Source organism: Danio rerio, chromosome 18 (assembly GCF_049306965.1).
Source record: "Danio rerio strain Tuebingen ecotype United States chromosome 18, GRCz12tu, whole genome shotgun sequence".
NCBI lineage: Eukaryota > Metazoa > Chordata > Actinopteri > Cypriniformes > Danionidae > Danio > Danio rerio.
In genome coordinates this window covers 22,568,080-22,585,593 of record NC_133193.1, presented here as the reverse complement: position 1 = coordinate 22,585,593, position 17,514 = coordinate 22,568,080, and the positions used below count along the sequence as shown (strand labels likewise).

General features: G+C 35.3%; 1 protein-coding gene across 1 annotated transcript; it reads left to right on the top strand.

Annotated features, from left to right (window-relative positions):
* Positions 1–7,625: 7,625 nt before the first annotated feature.
* Positions 7,626–17,513, top strand: got2a (glutamic-oxaloacetic transaminase 2a, mitochondrial). Its single transcript, NM_213379.1, is given in 10 exon segments — positions 7,626–7,770; positions 10,466–10,622; positions 11,086–11,214; positions 11,317–11,376; positions 13,140–13,301; positions 13,396–13,500; positions 13,696–13,846; positions 15,844–16,009; positions 16,096–16,246; positions 16,326–17,513. Coding segments are annotated over 10 exon segments (1,287 nt in total). The 5' UTR covers positions 7,626–7,687; the 3' UTR covers positions 16,449–17,513.
* Position 17,514: the final 1 nt, after the last annotated feature.

The following is a 17,514-nucleotide window of genomic DNA, read 5'->3' as shown; positions in this document are numbered from 1 at the left end:
GGAGAAAATTAGAGTAGGGAACACACTGAATAGGATCAAGGGAAACAGAATCATGTGGTTTCAACAATTTGGCAACAGTACTGAACAAAGTTCTTGTATTTGAGTGTCCACTGGTGATGAGATTTGAGTAGAATGTTGATTTTGCTCTTTCTATTGCAGCCTTGTAAGAAGCAAGATGCTCAGAATACATCTGCTTATGGACTTCTAGACCAGTTTTATTCCAGAGTCTCTCCAGGCGACGACCTAGAGCTTTTTGATGACGAAGTTCAGGAGTAAACCATGGAGAGGGATTGGTATAAGATACAATGCGGGTTCTTAGAGGAGCCACAGTGTCTAATATTTGAGACAGGCTATTGTTATAAAAATTTACCAAGTCAGAAGTAGAAGTGGACAGACACTGGTTTACAGAATAATCAATCATTCCTTCCAGGACATGATGGTCAATGTTCTTAATATTTCTAAATGAGACAGAGCGTGGAGGTTTAACTCTTCCCAAAGAAAGAGAAACATTAAAAAATACAGATTTATGATCTGAGATTAAGTGATCAGTTGAAGATATATTATTAGGGACAACACCAGAACAACATACTAGATCGAGAATATGCCCCTTAGAGTGTGTTGGAAAGTGGACATACTGCACAAGGTCAGCACTGTCCAGGACCAGTTTAAAATCATTATACTGAGTGTTGGCAGTGTTATCAAAATGAATATTAAAATCTCCCATCAACATAATGTCCGGAGATAAAGTACACACATGTGTTAAAATAGCAGAAAGTTCATTAAAAAAGATATTCAAAGCAGATACCTTTGGTGGTCTATAGACTATAACTAGAACAGTTGGAGTCGGACCTTTAAGTAGTACAGCCAACACTTCAAAAGATGTAGGCTCTGCTATCTGTAACGGACAGATCTTAAAACAGTCACGGTAAATTAGTGCAAGACCTCCCCCTTTACCGGTACAGCGAGGTTTACATAAATACTTATATCCGGAAGGTACAGTTTGATTAAAAATAAAAAAGTCATTGGGCTTCTGCCAAGTCTCAGAAAGACACATAAAATCTATACTTTTGTCCTCAATGAGTTCATGAATGTAGGATGTTTTATTGCTGAGAGATCGAACATTAAAAAGCATAAAACGAACAGTAGACATATAATCTGACCTGGGCAGCGATGAAAGCACGTCATGGTTAACACCCCTCCTGGCGAATCTAGGCAGTCTTGTATTAGACCAAAACGACCGAATTATACCATTCCTATCATGATTGGTGGTTGAAGAAACATTCCGACGAGATCCTCGATGTATGTATTTCGGTCTCGGTCGGCGGGTAAGGTCCGGGTGGTTGTGAAGTAATAACGGAGGTTGCGAAGTTGCCGGTCTAAGTTTGTAAAGGTCCCCCGCCGAATACATCAGAGGAGCGGCACTGATCACAGCAGAGCAAAAGATAATCCATAGAAGCAGCCTAAACAGCCACATGTTGAGATCCTGTAATTTAGTTAGGACGAGCCCACGGAGCCAGAAAAGTTATCAGTGAGTCCGTCAGCAAACGTCCACGTCAATCATCCAGTGCGCAAAGTGTCAAACAGCAGCCACACCGCTTTCGGGTGAGAATTCGGGTTAGGTTTCAGATGGTTTCAGACGAAATAGTATCAGATGAAGTAAATTCCAAATTAAAATATTCAGATAAAACTTTCAGATAAAAGTATTTAAAAGTGATCACGGTGAGCAGCGGCAGCCAAAACGCGCCTGCGTTCACTCAACCGGAAGTCAAGACTATGGACATACTTGCACCCAATTAAAAGCTTAAATAGGTTAATTAGATTAACTAGGAAGGTTAGGGTAATTAGGCAAGTTATTACAGTATATAACGATAGTTTGTTCTGTACACTATCGGGGGTGCGGGGATGTAGCTTAAAGGGGCTAATAATATTTACCTTTAAAAGTTTTTTTTTTGTCAAAATATAACAAAAAAGACTTTCTCCAGAAGAAAAAATATTATCAGACATACTGTGAAAAATTTCCTTGCTCTGTTAAGCATCACTTGGAATATTTTTAAAAAGAAAAAAAAAAGATTCAAATAGGGCTAATAATTCTGACTTCAACTGTTTCTGTCAATCTTCTGTTAAACTTCTTTTACCAGTTTAAAACAAATATTAGATTTTTTTTTAACAACAAGAAAGTGGCATATTTATTTACATATATAGACATATTTATTTACCTTTCAAGACAACAAAATACAAGGTTTTCACTTAAGAAGTGTTAAGAAATCAATATTTGGTCATTTTGAAAAACTGAAATCAAAATCATTTTACAATTTGAGAAAGAAATGTTATCAGATCTTTATAGGATAAAACAAATATTAACATTTTGACCAAACCCATCCTCGATTCTTCTAAGATGACAAATTCTATGTTTATTTAACATACTACATATATTCTATAACATTTGTGATACTTTTGAAATATAAAAAATATATATACATTTCATAAATATATTTAAGATAGCTGTTTTAAGATTAAGAATACTGATCAATGAGGATTAAAAAATCATTGAAGTAATATTTAATGGCACAATATTAAGTGGAATGTGGATCTGGATGTATGAATTTTGTATTTTAATGTTTTTTTGGTCTTTGTTGTAATGTATTAATGTAATTTTGTGTTTTGTTCGGTGGAACCCAGGAAAAATAGCCTGATAAATAAATTAATTAATTAATTAATTAAATGTCGTAAATATTTTACAATTTAATACAAATATTTCCATTTTCATTCATTTTCTATCGAAATAAAATTATTAGAAAATGTTTTTGTTTTTTTAATTGGCAAAGCAACATTAACATGTTTAATACTTTAACAATACTGGCGTTTTCTTTCTTAAGCGATACCAGTGACAATCTATTTAATAACAAATAAAGGAAAGACCATTTTTATAAAACGTTTTCTCAGCTCCAAGCATTTTTCTTGCTTTCTTATTTTGATCAAATACAACATCGGGAAGCATTCATAATCCATTACAATGTCTATATTGTAGTTGCTGGATCAATGAATTAATAAATGAAGAGAATTCTACTCTTTTATTGATGGTGTTTAAATATAGCTACTGTGAATTTAAAGAGGAATTGAAAGTGGACTGCTCAAATCCACCTCTTCTCTATATTCTCTAAGAGTCTGTGTTTGTCAAAAAGATTAACCGTGTTTTCTAAAGGTAATCAATGCTATAATTGTCCTTCGTATCATCTTGAAGCCTTAAATGTCTTTCGATTTCTTTAGACATTTAGAAAGAACTTTTTAAGACTTAATGAAGCTGATCTACACATAAAAACAACTGATTTAGTTCCACAACTGTTCAAAAAGCTAGTGGAAAAAAAATATTTATAATCATTCATTAACTTTTTTCTACTTCCACAGTTTTCTGCAGTGTAAAAGGATAGTTCGCAAAAAAATTATAATAATAAAAATACTCATTATTTATTGATTTAAGTGGTTCCAACTCTTCAACGAATTACACTGTAAAAAAGCGGTTAGTTAAAAAAATTGCCATAAAAGTAACAATTTAACTTTACTTTAAAAAGTGAGTAAATCAGTTAAGTTGGAATGGTTCAGTTGACCTAACTTCATTTTTATAATTATGCACATTTATTTACTTAATAATTTTAAGACAATGGGTTCACTTTTTTAAGTAAAGCCAAACAATCTCTTTTTTACAGTGTATGCAGCATTCTTCAAAATACTTTCTTTATTGTACAACATAAGAAAAAATGGTTACACTTTGGGTACAATTCTCGCTATTAACAGACCATTATATAGGACTTTTAGCTCAACAGACTCCTAATTTGCTGCTTAGTAGCTATTAAGGTAGTTGAGTTCAGATAGGATTAGGGATGTAAAATAAAATCATGCTGAATCTATAAGTACAAACAAACAGCCTATATCTTAATAACAGGCAGGTATTTATAATGTAATTGTATTTTTTAATTTGTGTATCTATTTATATAGTCCATTTATCATGTATGGCCCATCAAGTATACACCCAAAGCGCTTCACAGTCATTGAGGGGGGTCTCTCCACATCATCACTAGTGTGCAGCATCCACTTGGATGATGCGACAACAGCCACAGGACAACGGTGCCACTGCTTCACCACACACCAGCTATAGGTGGAGTGGAGAGACATTGATAGAGCCAAATCGGTGGATGGGGATGATTGGGAGGCCATGATGGGGAAGGGCCGATCGAGAGAATTTGGCCAGGACAGCAGGGTTACTTTATCGCTGTCAACACTGCCAATTTTACACTGTCCTGTTTTTTTTTTTTGAAGTATGCTGTTGCATTTTGCACTGTCGTTGTATTTGCACTGTCTGGAGCGAGCACCTAAGCTTTTCCCTCATCGAAGCACACATGCTGCTGATAATGTGACAATAAAAGTGATTTGATTTGATTTGATTTTACGAGAAGTGCCATGGGATTTTTAATGACCACAGAGAGTCAGGACCTTGATTTAAAGTCTCATCCAAAAAATAGCACTCACTGGTAGTGTCCCCTTCAATATACTGGGGCATTCGGACTCACACAGACCGCAGGTTAAGCTCCACTTCCAACAGCAACATAGCTTTCTTATGTGGTCCCCATCCAGGTACTGAACAGGCTCAGCACTGCTTAGCTACAGTGACTGTGGCATAATAAATGAGTTAATAATGAGAATTGGTGTTTAAACTAGTGTTAGCTTTAAAATAAAGGTTTGAAACCACTTGATAGTAAGAAAATAATTTGTCAATGTTCATTTTTGATGAAATATCCCTTTGATTTGACATATTTCTTTCATCTTTTCAATGTCATATTCATTAAAATGTACAAACCACATTAACCACCAAACACAATCCACATAAGCTCTGCCTCCAACAACAAGCTGAAGCACACAGCAACTACACACATGCTAAACTTCTAAGATTTAACAGCCATGCTTTATCTTTCTTGGATCTCCTGCAAGGCAGAAGTTGTTTCTACTAAACCACCAAAGCTATATACCAATCCGCGTATAGAACAATTATAAAGGCCTTTAATGTCCTTGAGGCTCATTGAGAAGCTCAGAAAATTGAACGCATAAGAAAGGGGGATGGTGGACATAAGATGAAGAAAAGACCAGTGAAAATGGGCTTTAAGATTGCTGCTGATTAGTCACATCTGGTCAGATTTATTATGCAGGGTGTACCTAAAATATGGCAAAAGTGTCTGCCACTGCCAGTTACTGGAAATTTAATTTGAGATGTCAAACATAAGTGACGCCATATGAAATGAAATGGTAGAATGTTAGACGGCTGGCAGAGGATTTGCAATATTAGAAGTGCTGTATAGAGACATCAGCTTTATATCCCAAGACAAGCTTGTAAGAGGTGAGTGTTACAGTATTTGCTCTTGTTTAAACGGAGATTGTTCATGCGTGCCAGCAGTGATGCGATGTGTGGAGCAACATTGACTCCAAGTGGACACTTGTTATAATTGCACTGTCGGTTTGCAATGATTCAATCCAGTGGACGTCCTGAATCTTCCATTGCTTGCATTTTTTCTGTTTTCAGAGCAAACCTGAGAAAAGCACAGCTTGTGAAAACTGTCATGTGATAATATGATGATGATCAGGGCATTATATTTATACATTGACGATTGGGGGGTCAAGTTTTTCGATTATGTTCGCTAATATGCCTCAGTGAACCAAATTTATAGATTTAATTCAATTACATATAATTTATTAATCAAACTTGTTTTCATGTTTTTAGCGTTTTGAGGGATTTGTGATATTAAATAATCATATTAATAGATGACCAAAGACTGCACGTATTGTTTATATCCGTCCATGTGCAAGCAAGTGTGTAGAAAATACAAACTGCATCCTTGAAAATACAAACTGTAATTCGCTGTCTGTTGGTACTCTAGATTTGTCGGGGGTTTTACACATTACATACATTCACAAATTATGGACCATTGCAAATTACAGGGGTGGTCTGTGGTCAAATGTAGTTACGTTATCTTTTATTTTAATTAATCTATTATTTTCATTCATTCATTTTCTTGTCGGCTTAGTCCCTTTATTAATCCAGGGTCGCCACAGCGGAATGAACCGCCAACTTATCTAGCAAGTTTTTACGCAGCGGATACCCTTCCAGCTGCAACCCCTCTCAGGGAAACATACACACACACACACACTACAGACAATTTAGCCTACCCAATTCACCTGTACCGCATGTCTTTGGACTGTGGGGAAAACCGGAGCACCCGGTCCCGGAGGAAACCCACGCGAACACAGGGAGAACATGCAAACTCTACACAGAAACACCAACTGAGCCGAGGCTCGAACCGTGAGACAACAGCACTACCTACTGCGCCACTGCTTCGCCCCTAATCTATTATTTTAATTATTAATATTATTCAAAATACAGATCAGAACAAACTATTTCTTAACAATTAAAGGGCAAACCTCCGCACACACTCCCTCTCCTCCAACCCCACCCACGCCCCCCGCCCCAACCCCCCCCCCCCCCCCCCCCCCCCCCTGTAATTTGCACCCTGATTCAGGGTAAAAGTATAAGGCAATTATTGGGCAAAACGTGCCTTATAAATAGCAAAATATTTCTGAGTGTCTTTTAAATACTTTAAGCTTTGTTAAAATATTCTTTTATACATTGAAACTTTTTATTGCAAATGTTCTGTTGTTTGTTCAGCTCAGTTTTGTGCATGCGCGCTGTGTGCGTGCGTGCGTGCGTGCGTGCGTGTGTGTGTGTGTGTGTGTGTGAAAACTAAAAATGGTTAATCTATGGCATCAATAAACCCTGGTTTTCAGAACCTTGATTTTTAACATTAAAGTGCAACGTAAAGCATTTTCCAAGTTTCTGTAATGTTGCATTAAATTATAATAATTTAATAATAATAATAATTATTATTATTATTGAAAATATGATAAACAATAATAATATTTAAATTAAATTATTCATTCATTCATTTTCTTTTCGGCTTAGTCCCTTTATTAATCTGGTGTCGCCACAGCGGAATGAACCGCCCAAATTAAATGAGTTATTATGAATTTATTATAGCCTATTGATAATAATAATATTATTATTATTAATAATAATAATAATAATAATAATAATAAAGTTGAACTTACTCTCGCTCTAATTTGCTTTATCGTTTAATAAATGTAAGCACACAGTTTACTGGACTGATAAGGTTTTTTTATTTTATAAAAAATAAATACGTTTCCTGACATAATGACAGGAATATTAATACTAAAATAAATAGTTTTGACTGTAAATAAAAAGAAAAAGGTGGAGCTCTGCAGTTAATATTTTATTTTCATAAAACAATTGTTATTTATTTTATAAACTTTACTTTATTGTTATTTTATAGTTATAAACTATTGATAATGCCTCTTACAATGTTAAACAACATCACCATCATGATGTAACCAAACTTGTTCTGCAGAGTTTAGCTCTTACTTTCTTCCACATACTTTCCGGGGGTTGGAGATAAACTCTGTTGGGCACTGGCCCTCTCAGTACTATTAAAACTGTACTACCTGTATTGTCCAGCAGCTTAGCAGCGCAATGTCCTTGGAGGCGCTATAAGCAACAAAAGCAGCACACAAGTTCAACTTCACACACACTGTGCGTTTGTCTTCCAGCAAGTCACCTGCGCTTCCAGCAATGGCCCTGTTCAAATCCAGCAAGATTTTGTCTAGTGTCGGGTCTCAGACCCCTGTTTTAGCAGTCTTACAGCTCCGGGCAAGGTAATTTGAGCCTATGTTTTTCTTGTGCAAACACTCAGTTGACAAGTTAGCCTATGCTAGCGAGTTAGCGCACTGAGCAGCACAGCACTGCTTAAAGTTACAGTATGAGAATCTACTGTAACACACAGGGATTTTAACCTTGTGCTTTTAATTCAACGTAGAACTACCGTATGCATGCTTTTGGTGTTAAACTAGTGTCTATGTCTTTCAGACAGACATCATTCATAATAGCGTGAGCTGCTGTCAAATGTCAGAAGTTACAAACCTTATATCGTCGAACAGTTCCTGAGATCAGCAGACAGACGAGATATTTTTTGTAAAGGTGTTCATAATGGTGTTCATAATGATAATCAGCGCTACATCAGGTTCAACCAGGCCTTGCTGGCTGCAGGTTATCAGGCACCTAGCAGAACACTTTTATTTACTTCCTTTAACTTTGCAATTTTGTAAAATTGAAGTACCCCTTACTACAGGAATATTATTTCATATTTATTCCTAAATGTTCGTATTATTTCATGTTCATTCAATATCATTATTATGCATTTTGCTTTTATTTAACATTTAAAATTTAATTTAATTTAATTTAAATTTCATTTAAAAATTATGTTTATTCATTGAATATATGTTTTATTTGTTTGTTTGCTTGTCAACCTTGGGTTAACTTAATAATATATGACCTAATTTTTCTTTGACTTGAGTAGAAATATTATAAAAAGAGTATGCCCTGGTAATGTCACATTACACCCACTTCCTCCTATTTCACCAATCACAACAGCCCATACTCAACCACAGACATGGATGCATGACTACATAAAACATCTAAAACTTTAAATTGTTGTCATTTGTTAATTTTTTTGTATTTTGATATTGAGGATAAACGCAGTAGTATCTCTTAAAAGCTGAGAGAACACCAAATGTGCAAGTAGCTTGTTTTTTATTGTAGTTTTAGTTTCTGACATTTAGAGCTGGGTTGAGATGGGCAGTATGTGAACATGACACATGATTGGCTCTGATGCTGAGGGTGGGGTGTTGTGCACCTCTTTCCATTGGATTACAGTACTACTTTTATGTGGGTGGGGTTTGGATTGGAATTATACTCCCATTTTATACCGGTAATTACAGAGATGACCTACTGTTTGCCTGTGTAAGCTAACAGGTTCTTTATTTAGAAAGACATGGCCTTTCTGAAACCTTGTGCCAAGAATCTATCAGGACAAATACAGCTATGCTACGTGCCTCAAAGGCATTATGCTCCAGATTTAAGTGCAGACATGACTGTAAGCCTCATTACTGGTGGTAAAGGAATTTAGCAGTCGTTCAAGCTTTTAATTACCTTCCATCCAGTTTAAAAAAACAAAAACAAAAGCTATGTAATAATTATCACTTTCTGATAAACTTGGAGAAAAAAACTTCCAAAGAATGGATAGATATTTTTCTTAATAAATGCACAATTTAGTTTTAGGGAAAGATTAAATGAGTCTGTATGTAACTATTCAAAGTAATTGAACTTCAGCCTTCCAAAATGGTTTGGAATTCATAGTTATGGGAGTGTTTGACTTCAGTTACTGTAAAAAGTTAATAGAGTTGTGGATTTAAAATTTTGAACTTTTGCATTTACATTCACGACATATTGATCAATACAGTATGCTGCTCTGTGATGGCCCTTTGAAAGTAAAATTAAATGTTCAAAATCCAAAGTAAAAACCAGCAAGCCAGCAATGATATTCAACCATTTTAAACTACCAAATTTACTTTAGCTACGTTCACAATCACATTGACTATGTTTACATGGACATCAGTAATCAAATGATTTGCCTTAATTTGATTAAGACAATAATATATTTAAGGTCTTTACCTGAGTTTTTTCTGTTTCTTTCATGATCCCATTTTATATGTTATAACACATAGTTCGACTAACATCATTGCGTCATGTCTTAATTTGATTTCTGTTTAGTTCCATTATTACCTTAATCAGATTAAATTTATCAGATCGGATTATTGGTGTCCATGTAAACATACTCACTGTCAGTCAAATCGAATTCCAAAATGTGCATTTCTGTATTGATGTAACAGATTTGTTTAGTGATTCACGAATTGGCAAAAAAAAAGTAGCTAAAATGTAAGATTTTGAGATGTACCACCAAACCCCATCCTTAAAATGTCATTGGGAGCAAATTTTACTAAAACAAATGAGATCATACTAATTCATATGAATTAGCCACTAAGTCAAGAAGTTAGAAAGTGCCTTGAGATTGTGTAGGTCAACTGAAAATATTTTTCTAGATCTGAGGTTTCCCGAACTGTGTACCATGGTAGTTAAGAAGCAAATTATGTCAATGCATTGTTGGAGGAACTAAGTATTTAGTCAAGTTTCTTGAATTATTATTAATAATAAAAAAATTATTATGCTGCACTAACAGTTTTTGAACCATATTGTTTAGAGAATGGTAAGTTATGGTTAGAACGATTAGTTAGTGACATTGCACAGGTGGTGGAGTGATAATTTCTGCTAATTAAAAATAACCAGATCAAAATAATGTCAGATTACTGTTACAAATTACAAAAATTATATCTATGGACCATATGGATTATACACATAAATGTGAGTAGTTACAATCAGATATGCAAAAAAATTGGTTTGGATTGAGCATCTGAACAAGGTTTTAACTTTTTTTTTTTTTTTTTTTTTCCTCAGCTCATGGTGGACTGAGGTACAGATGGGACCCCCTGATCCCATCCTGGGGGTCACGGAGGCTTTTAAGCGTGACACCAACCCCAAGAAGATGAACCTTGGAGTTGGAGCTTATAGAGATGATCAGGGGAAGCCATTCGTCCTCAGCAGTGTTCGAAAGGTGTGATATTAAATAGCTTAAAGGGATAACTCGCACAAAAATTAAGCTCTGTCATCATCTACTCGCACTTGACTTGTTCTAAATCATTTTTTTTTAATGATGTTGAGCGCAAAATTTTGAAGAATGTTGGAAACTGGTAACCATGCATAGTAGGAAATCAGTATAGATGTCAATAGTTAGTGTTTTTTTACATTCTTCAATACACCTGTTAGTGTTGAACAAAAAACATTTTTGGGGTGAGGATCACAGTATTACATTTTTTTGGGTGAGCTCTTCTTTCAAACACAACTCCATTAAAAGTATGTAAAAATTATATAATTTTGTAAGATTTCCTGGCCACTTTTTAATTGGCTAAAACACTTTTTTAGCATATAAACATCAATTGTCCCCACTTACAGTCAGCCAAATAAAGTTTTAATTTAAATCCCTGCACAAAACAAATGACAGATTTTGGTTTTGTCAGGCTGAAGCCCAGATTGCTGCTAAGAAGTTGGATAAAGAGTACCTTCCTATTGGAGGTTTGGCAGACTTTTCAAAGGCCTGTGTTCAGCTGGCTCTTGGACCTGATAACGAGGTCTTGAAGAGCGGCAGAGTAAGTACTTTAAAGCAAAACATTTTTGAAAGGAAGTCTTTTGATTTTTGAAATTCTTATTACTAGATGTGATTATGAATTGCCAGTTCTGTTTGCGCACAGAGCATCACTGTCCAGACTATCTCAGGAACTGGATCTCTACGTATTGGAGCTAACTTTGTGGTATGTAATCAACGTTGTTTTCAGTTATAACACAACAGCAGTGGAAGTTAATATCCAATTCCTTTTCTCTGTAAGCATAAAACCTTTTAAGATAGATTCTATATTAGATTTGGGATTTGTAGGCAATGGTTTTTGTGTCTACATAAGTCATTACTAAGACATTTTTTAGTAAGGGCTTACTTAATACAGTCCATTTGTAAAACTTTAACAAAAGCTATGAAAAGTATGAACCAAAACGAAGCAGTATTGAGCTGAATCACAACATCTTTTTGATAAGAAGTATATGAAAATTGGGGGGGAAATGTACAAATACAAGACTGTCCTGACATCCGTTGAATTATTAAATCACAATCAAATTAATAACAGAAAAATATAAAACTATTTGCTTGAAGATGATGATTGTTGTATCTATAGAAATGTTTTTTAGGTATCAAACTGTTTCAATTTCATAATGATAAAAATGAAGAGAAAATAATCTCTTGTCAAAGCTATGCTGCAGCTACTCACTCCCATGAAGCACTGAAGGGTGTAATTCAGTCAGTGTAAAGTTTCTATCTTAGCTTTGGGATTGGTAGGCAATAGTTTTTGTGTTTACTTAAGCCATTACTACAAATTTTTCTTTTAGTAATGGCTTACTTTTGTTTTTTAATTCAGTCCATTTGTAAATATTTTTAACAAAACCAAGGAGCAATGAGCTGAATCATAAAATTGTAATCTTTTTGATTAGAAGTGTATGAAAAAAAATAAATTAAGTACAAGACTGTGTAGTGACATGCAATGAATAATGAAATGACCATCAAATTAATAAGAGAGAAGTGGATTTTGTTTATACACTAATTTTAAGAGGAGCACGTGCTTATGATTGATCACGGCTGGTCCCCGCATTAACTAACGCTTGATTCACCAATCAGACAATTTCCAACTCACTATAAATTACCAGAGTTTCCTACTTCAGTTATCATTACCTTGAAGAATCACACCTCCACCCTTACTCCTACACCTTTCTTTTTTAGGGCAGCAGGGTGGCCCAGTGGTTAGCACTGTTGCCTCACAGCAAGAACTTCACTTGCTCAAGTCCTTAACAGGCCAGTCGTCGCTTCTGTGTGAAGTTTACATGTTCTCCCGGTGCTCGCGTGGGTTTCCTTTCAGGTTTTATAGCAATATATAATCTATCATCAGCCCTAAATAAGAGAGGAGATTCTCGAGACCTACCTGAGCTCAAATTCCCCATCTTATGAGCTCAGAGCTCTTTAATGCATGCCAAATACACTTTATAATCAATCATCAGCTAAGTGTGAGCTCTTGAAATATAAAAGTATTAGCTTGTTGTTGGATTTATAGAAACTTTTTTCACTTTTCAAAATGTTTCAATTTTATAAGGATGAAAATGAAGACAAAATGATCTCTTATCAAAGCTATGCTCCCATGAAAGACTGAAGGATGTAATTCAGTCAGTGTCAAACTACTATCACTACTTATCAGTGTCTTACTTTAAAATACATTTTACAAAGTCATTTATTTGTGTGAAAGCTAAGCTTAATATTCAACAGCTATCACTCCCCACCATCACATCTTTGTCTTTCTTATTATCACAGTTAAAAATGGTTGGTTGTGCTTCTCAATACATTTTAAATTAGATTTTGCAAAAAGTTTGGCCAATGCTATTAAAAAGACGTACTGTCGCCTCTATTGCTATGTCTCACTATTGATTATATGCCGGACACAAATACTAGTCATAATTATGTCTTTTTTATTTTGTCTAGTCACGATTCCACAATGCGTCCCGGGATGTGTACCTGCCTAAACCCTCTTGGGGCAACCACACACCAGTCTTTAGAGATGCAGGCATGCAGCTAAAGGCTTACACCTACTATGAACCCAAAACCTGTGGCTTTAATCTTAAAGGAGCCTTGGATGACATTTCAGTAAGAAAAATGTTCTTAAATGTTCTTAATGTAAACACCATACATCACAAATTAAATCTAATATATTTATTTATTCAATAATAAACTCTTTCAGAAAATCCCTGAGAAGAGTGTAATTCTTCTTCATGCCTGCGCTCATAATCCCACCGGAGTGGACCCCAGGCCTGAGCAGTGGAAAGAGATGGCTGCTCTGATCAAGGTAACTGGTTCTGGCATTAAATTAAAGTCCGAGCTGACCTCAGAAAAGCTACTTAGTGAAGTAGCGGAGAGAGATGCATTATCTTGTCCATGCCTTATCTTTGACCATTTGGACTGATAAAAGAATGGCATGTCTTCAGTCTCAAACCAATGGCTGTTTTTGTGATAATACGATTCTTCTTTCTGGTTTTGACAGAAAAGAAATCTCCTGGTGTTCTTTGACATGGCTTACCAGGGATTTGCCAGTGGCGACATTGATCGTGACGCTTGGGCTGTGCGTTATTTCATTGAGCAGGGCCACAACATTCTACTGTCCCAGTCTTTTGCTAAGAACATGGGCCTGTATGGTGAGCATTAAATAAAAAAAATCATCACTAATCACATTATACTTTTTACATAACAATGACCCCCAACTATAAAAAATTAAAGAGCTGTACTACACTATTTTTATAATAGATTGTGGCTAGGATATACATTTTAGATCAAAAGTTTGAAAAGATTTTCTTTTTATGTTTTTGTCTCTCTCTAAATCAGGATATCTTCCTATAATAAAAGCGGTAATATTGTGGAATACTGTTACAAATGAAAATAACACTTAGTTTTTGCCTCATTTTAGTGTCATTGCACTAGTTTTTGGTTTCATGTGATAATATCTAATATGCTGATTTGCTGCTTAATATACATTCATATTTTACGGTTAAATATTTTTATGGACATACGATTATGTATTTTTTAGGACTCCAGTAAATTGATTGTTTGATTGCTTTTGTTGGAAATAGCGTCACTTTATTTTCAAACATAATGTGTTCTTGATTATTTAAAATTCTGAAAACTCTGACTGACCATAAACTTAAATCCAGATTACTTTTAGATTACTCAAGATCAATCTATTTTTTCCACATTTGTCATCTAAAATTCAGGTGCACTATCCACAAAAAAATTTACATGACATTTTACATAAACATTCTACAGAGACCCTGAAGGGACCTGATGGTCGGGGAAAAAACTGAGTGATAGGAAGATAAACATTTTTTAAGTTTTTGCATTATCTTGCAAATATGTTTTGTGAGGGAACGCAAAGATCTTTTGCATTCCCTCGCGAAACGGTTGTTTGACAAACACTTCCTTTTCACTTCATACATGTCAAACTTCCCATTTTCGCCGGGATTCTCCCGCATTTTACTATTCTAATCTGCTATCATCCAGTCGTTAAGTATTTTCCCATATTTCTCCCATGTTTTTAATCTTAAAAGCACATTGCGATCCGTATTATAAACTGATCCCAGATCAGCTTCTGTATACGCCATTTAAAGAGAAGCTAAAATGCAGGACGCTTTGGGATTCGGTATTGTGTTGAAGCAGACAAATCCACTTAATAATATGTAAACATGTCTGTCCTGCGTGTTTTATTTTAAACACAACTAATTTTGTCTTAAATGAGCATAAACAGTTACTAAAGTATAGAATGCTTTCATTGTAGATCTGTGCATTCTTACAGTGACGCCTCTGTTATCAAACTAAACAAAACAAGATAATTTGCTGCTCTTCACTTGTTTGATAACAGAGGTGTCACTTTAAATATCGTGTACAGAAGCTGATCTGGGATCAATTTATCATGCGGAGTGCGTCCGTCAGTCAGCGCTTAAACATGCATTCACTGGTGCATTATAATGGAAAGAAAGTAAATGCAGACATTTTTATATTAATTTCAACGTGCTTTCAAGTTAAAAAATATGGGATAAATATGGGAAAATAGAGAATTATAGGATGATCGCGGGATAGAATGGTAAAATAAGGGAGAACCCTGGGAAAAACTGGAGAGTTGACACGTATGAAGGGAACAGGAAGTGTTTTGCAACGGAATGCAAAAACTTTTAAAACGTATATATATTTTTTCCTATCGCTCAGCTTTTTTTTTCTCCCATCCACTTTTTTCACCCACCCATTTTTTCCCCATCATCACATCCCTTCCGGGTCTCTGTACCATTCCATATTATTAGTACTCAAATAATCAATAAATTATGAATGATATACTGCTATTGCATCAATTTATAATCATTCAGTGCTGTCATTTAATGGTGTCTCAGTCAAGTTTTTGTGTCCCGACATTCGATTTAGTTTGATACGGAGTGCCGATATACCACCTTACAATCACATACATACTTTTCTTAATGTTAGGTGCACTTTTAAGTACAATAAGTTCATTGAAATTAACTCATAATTGCAATATTCGTTGCATGCATTCAGTTACTACCCATTAAACAAGAAAAAATCCTACCAAATTAGACAAAATACTAGTTGAGAATATAGTATATTGAATTGCTCTGTACCTTTGTGTCTTGAGGTGAGCGTGTGGGAGGCTTCACAGTGGTTTGTAAGGATGCCGAAGAGGCCAAGCGTGTGGAATCTCAGCTGAAAATCCTCATTCGGCCCATCTACTCCAACCCACCCATGAATGGCGCTCGCATCGCCGCCACTATCCTCAACACACCTGAACTCTACAAAGAATGGTGAGGCCACAGATTAAACCCAGTCACCAAACACAGCCAATGAGTATCAAGCTGTACAGATATAACTGGTTTTATTTTCCCGGTAGGCTTCAGGAGGTAAAAGGCATGGCTGACCGCATCATTAGGATGAGAGAGATGCTCGTTTCCAACCTTAAAAAGGAGGGCTCCACTCACAACTGGCAACATGTCACTGACCAGATCGGGATGTTCTGCTTCACTGGGCTCAAACCGGAACAGGCAAGTCAAATGACAGTGCATTCTGGGAGTTTCTGATAAGGCTTCAGCTTTTCTCACCGACTTCTCTTCTTGTTGTCAGGTGGAGCGTCTGATTAATGAATTCTCTATATACATGACAAAAGATGGCCGGATTTCTGTGGCCGGAGTGACGTCTGCCAACGTGGAGTATCTTGCACATGCCATCCACGCCGTCACCAAGTGAAGCTAGCATCAAACGTAGTGATGATTTAATGTCTGTCAGGACCAGATAAGACATAGGATGAATGTAGACTTCCAGTTCACTTGATTTGGCATTATTAATGGTAATACATGACTGTGAATATGAGCCCTGCAATAAATTAAGACAGGATGCTTCCTTTCAAAATGATAAAAACAAGCTTTAAAGGATGTTGCTTATCATTGTTTCCTTTGTCGGAACTGATAAGAAGGTTTTTATGGTCTAAAAGTCTAACATGCTTTAAAAATCTTTTTGTTTTTCAGACAAATGACTCTAAATGAGAATAATAACTCAGTATGAAATAATAACAATAACCATTTTGAATGATTACCCATATACTCATGTAACTGAAAGGAGTGCACTGATTTCATGTTTTGATGATTGCATCATCTTTGAATGACTGTTGCCAGTCTCATGTTCATTTCACCTAGAACTTTAGCACTTCTTCTAAACATAGTTATTGTGAGTTTGCTACTAGTGGTGGAAGATTGTCCATAGTGTGTGCAATATATTTGTTCTCATGCAGCTTGTCAGATTTATTTTACTTTTCTGGCTAGAATTTTTCATGCATCACACACAGATAGTTTCATAAATTGATATAGGCATTTACATTCATTTTGTGTTTTGTTCTGGCCATTTAAAGGGTAGTTCACTCAAAATTTGTCACCCTCAAGACCTTCTAAATGGTTTGTTTTTTTCTACTGAACACAAACGAAGATCCTTTTCAGATTATGAGAAATTGGTACCCATTGACATCTAAAACATTCAATAGCTTCTGGTTTCAACATTCTTCTGAAAGTCTTGTTGGGTGTTAAAAATGATGACAATTACATTTTTTTTGAGTGAACTATTAATCTCATTCATCATGTGTTAAACATACTGCATGTGAACAAAATCAAATGAAGATTCATTTTAGAATTAAAACCTATTTGAAATTGTAACTGATATATCAGTGGTTAATGATGCTTTAAGAAAAGCTCTCACCTGTGTGAATCTTGATTACATAAACATGCACTTTGTGAGGATAAATAAAACAAAAGTGCTGACGAAT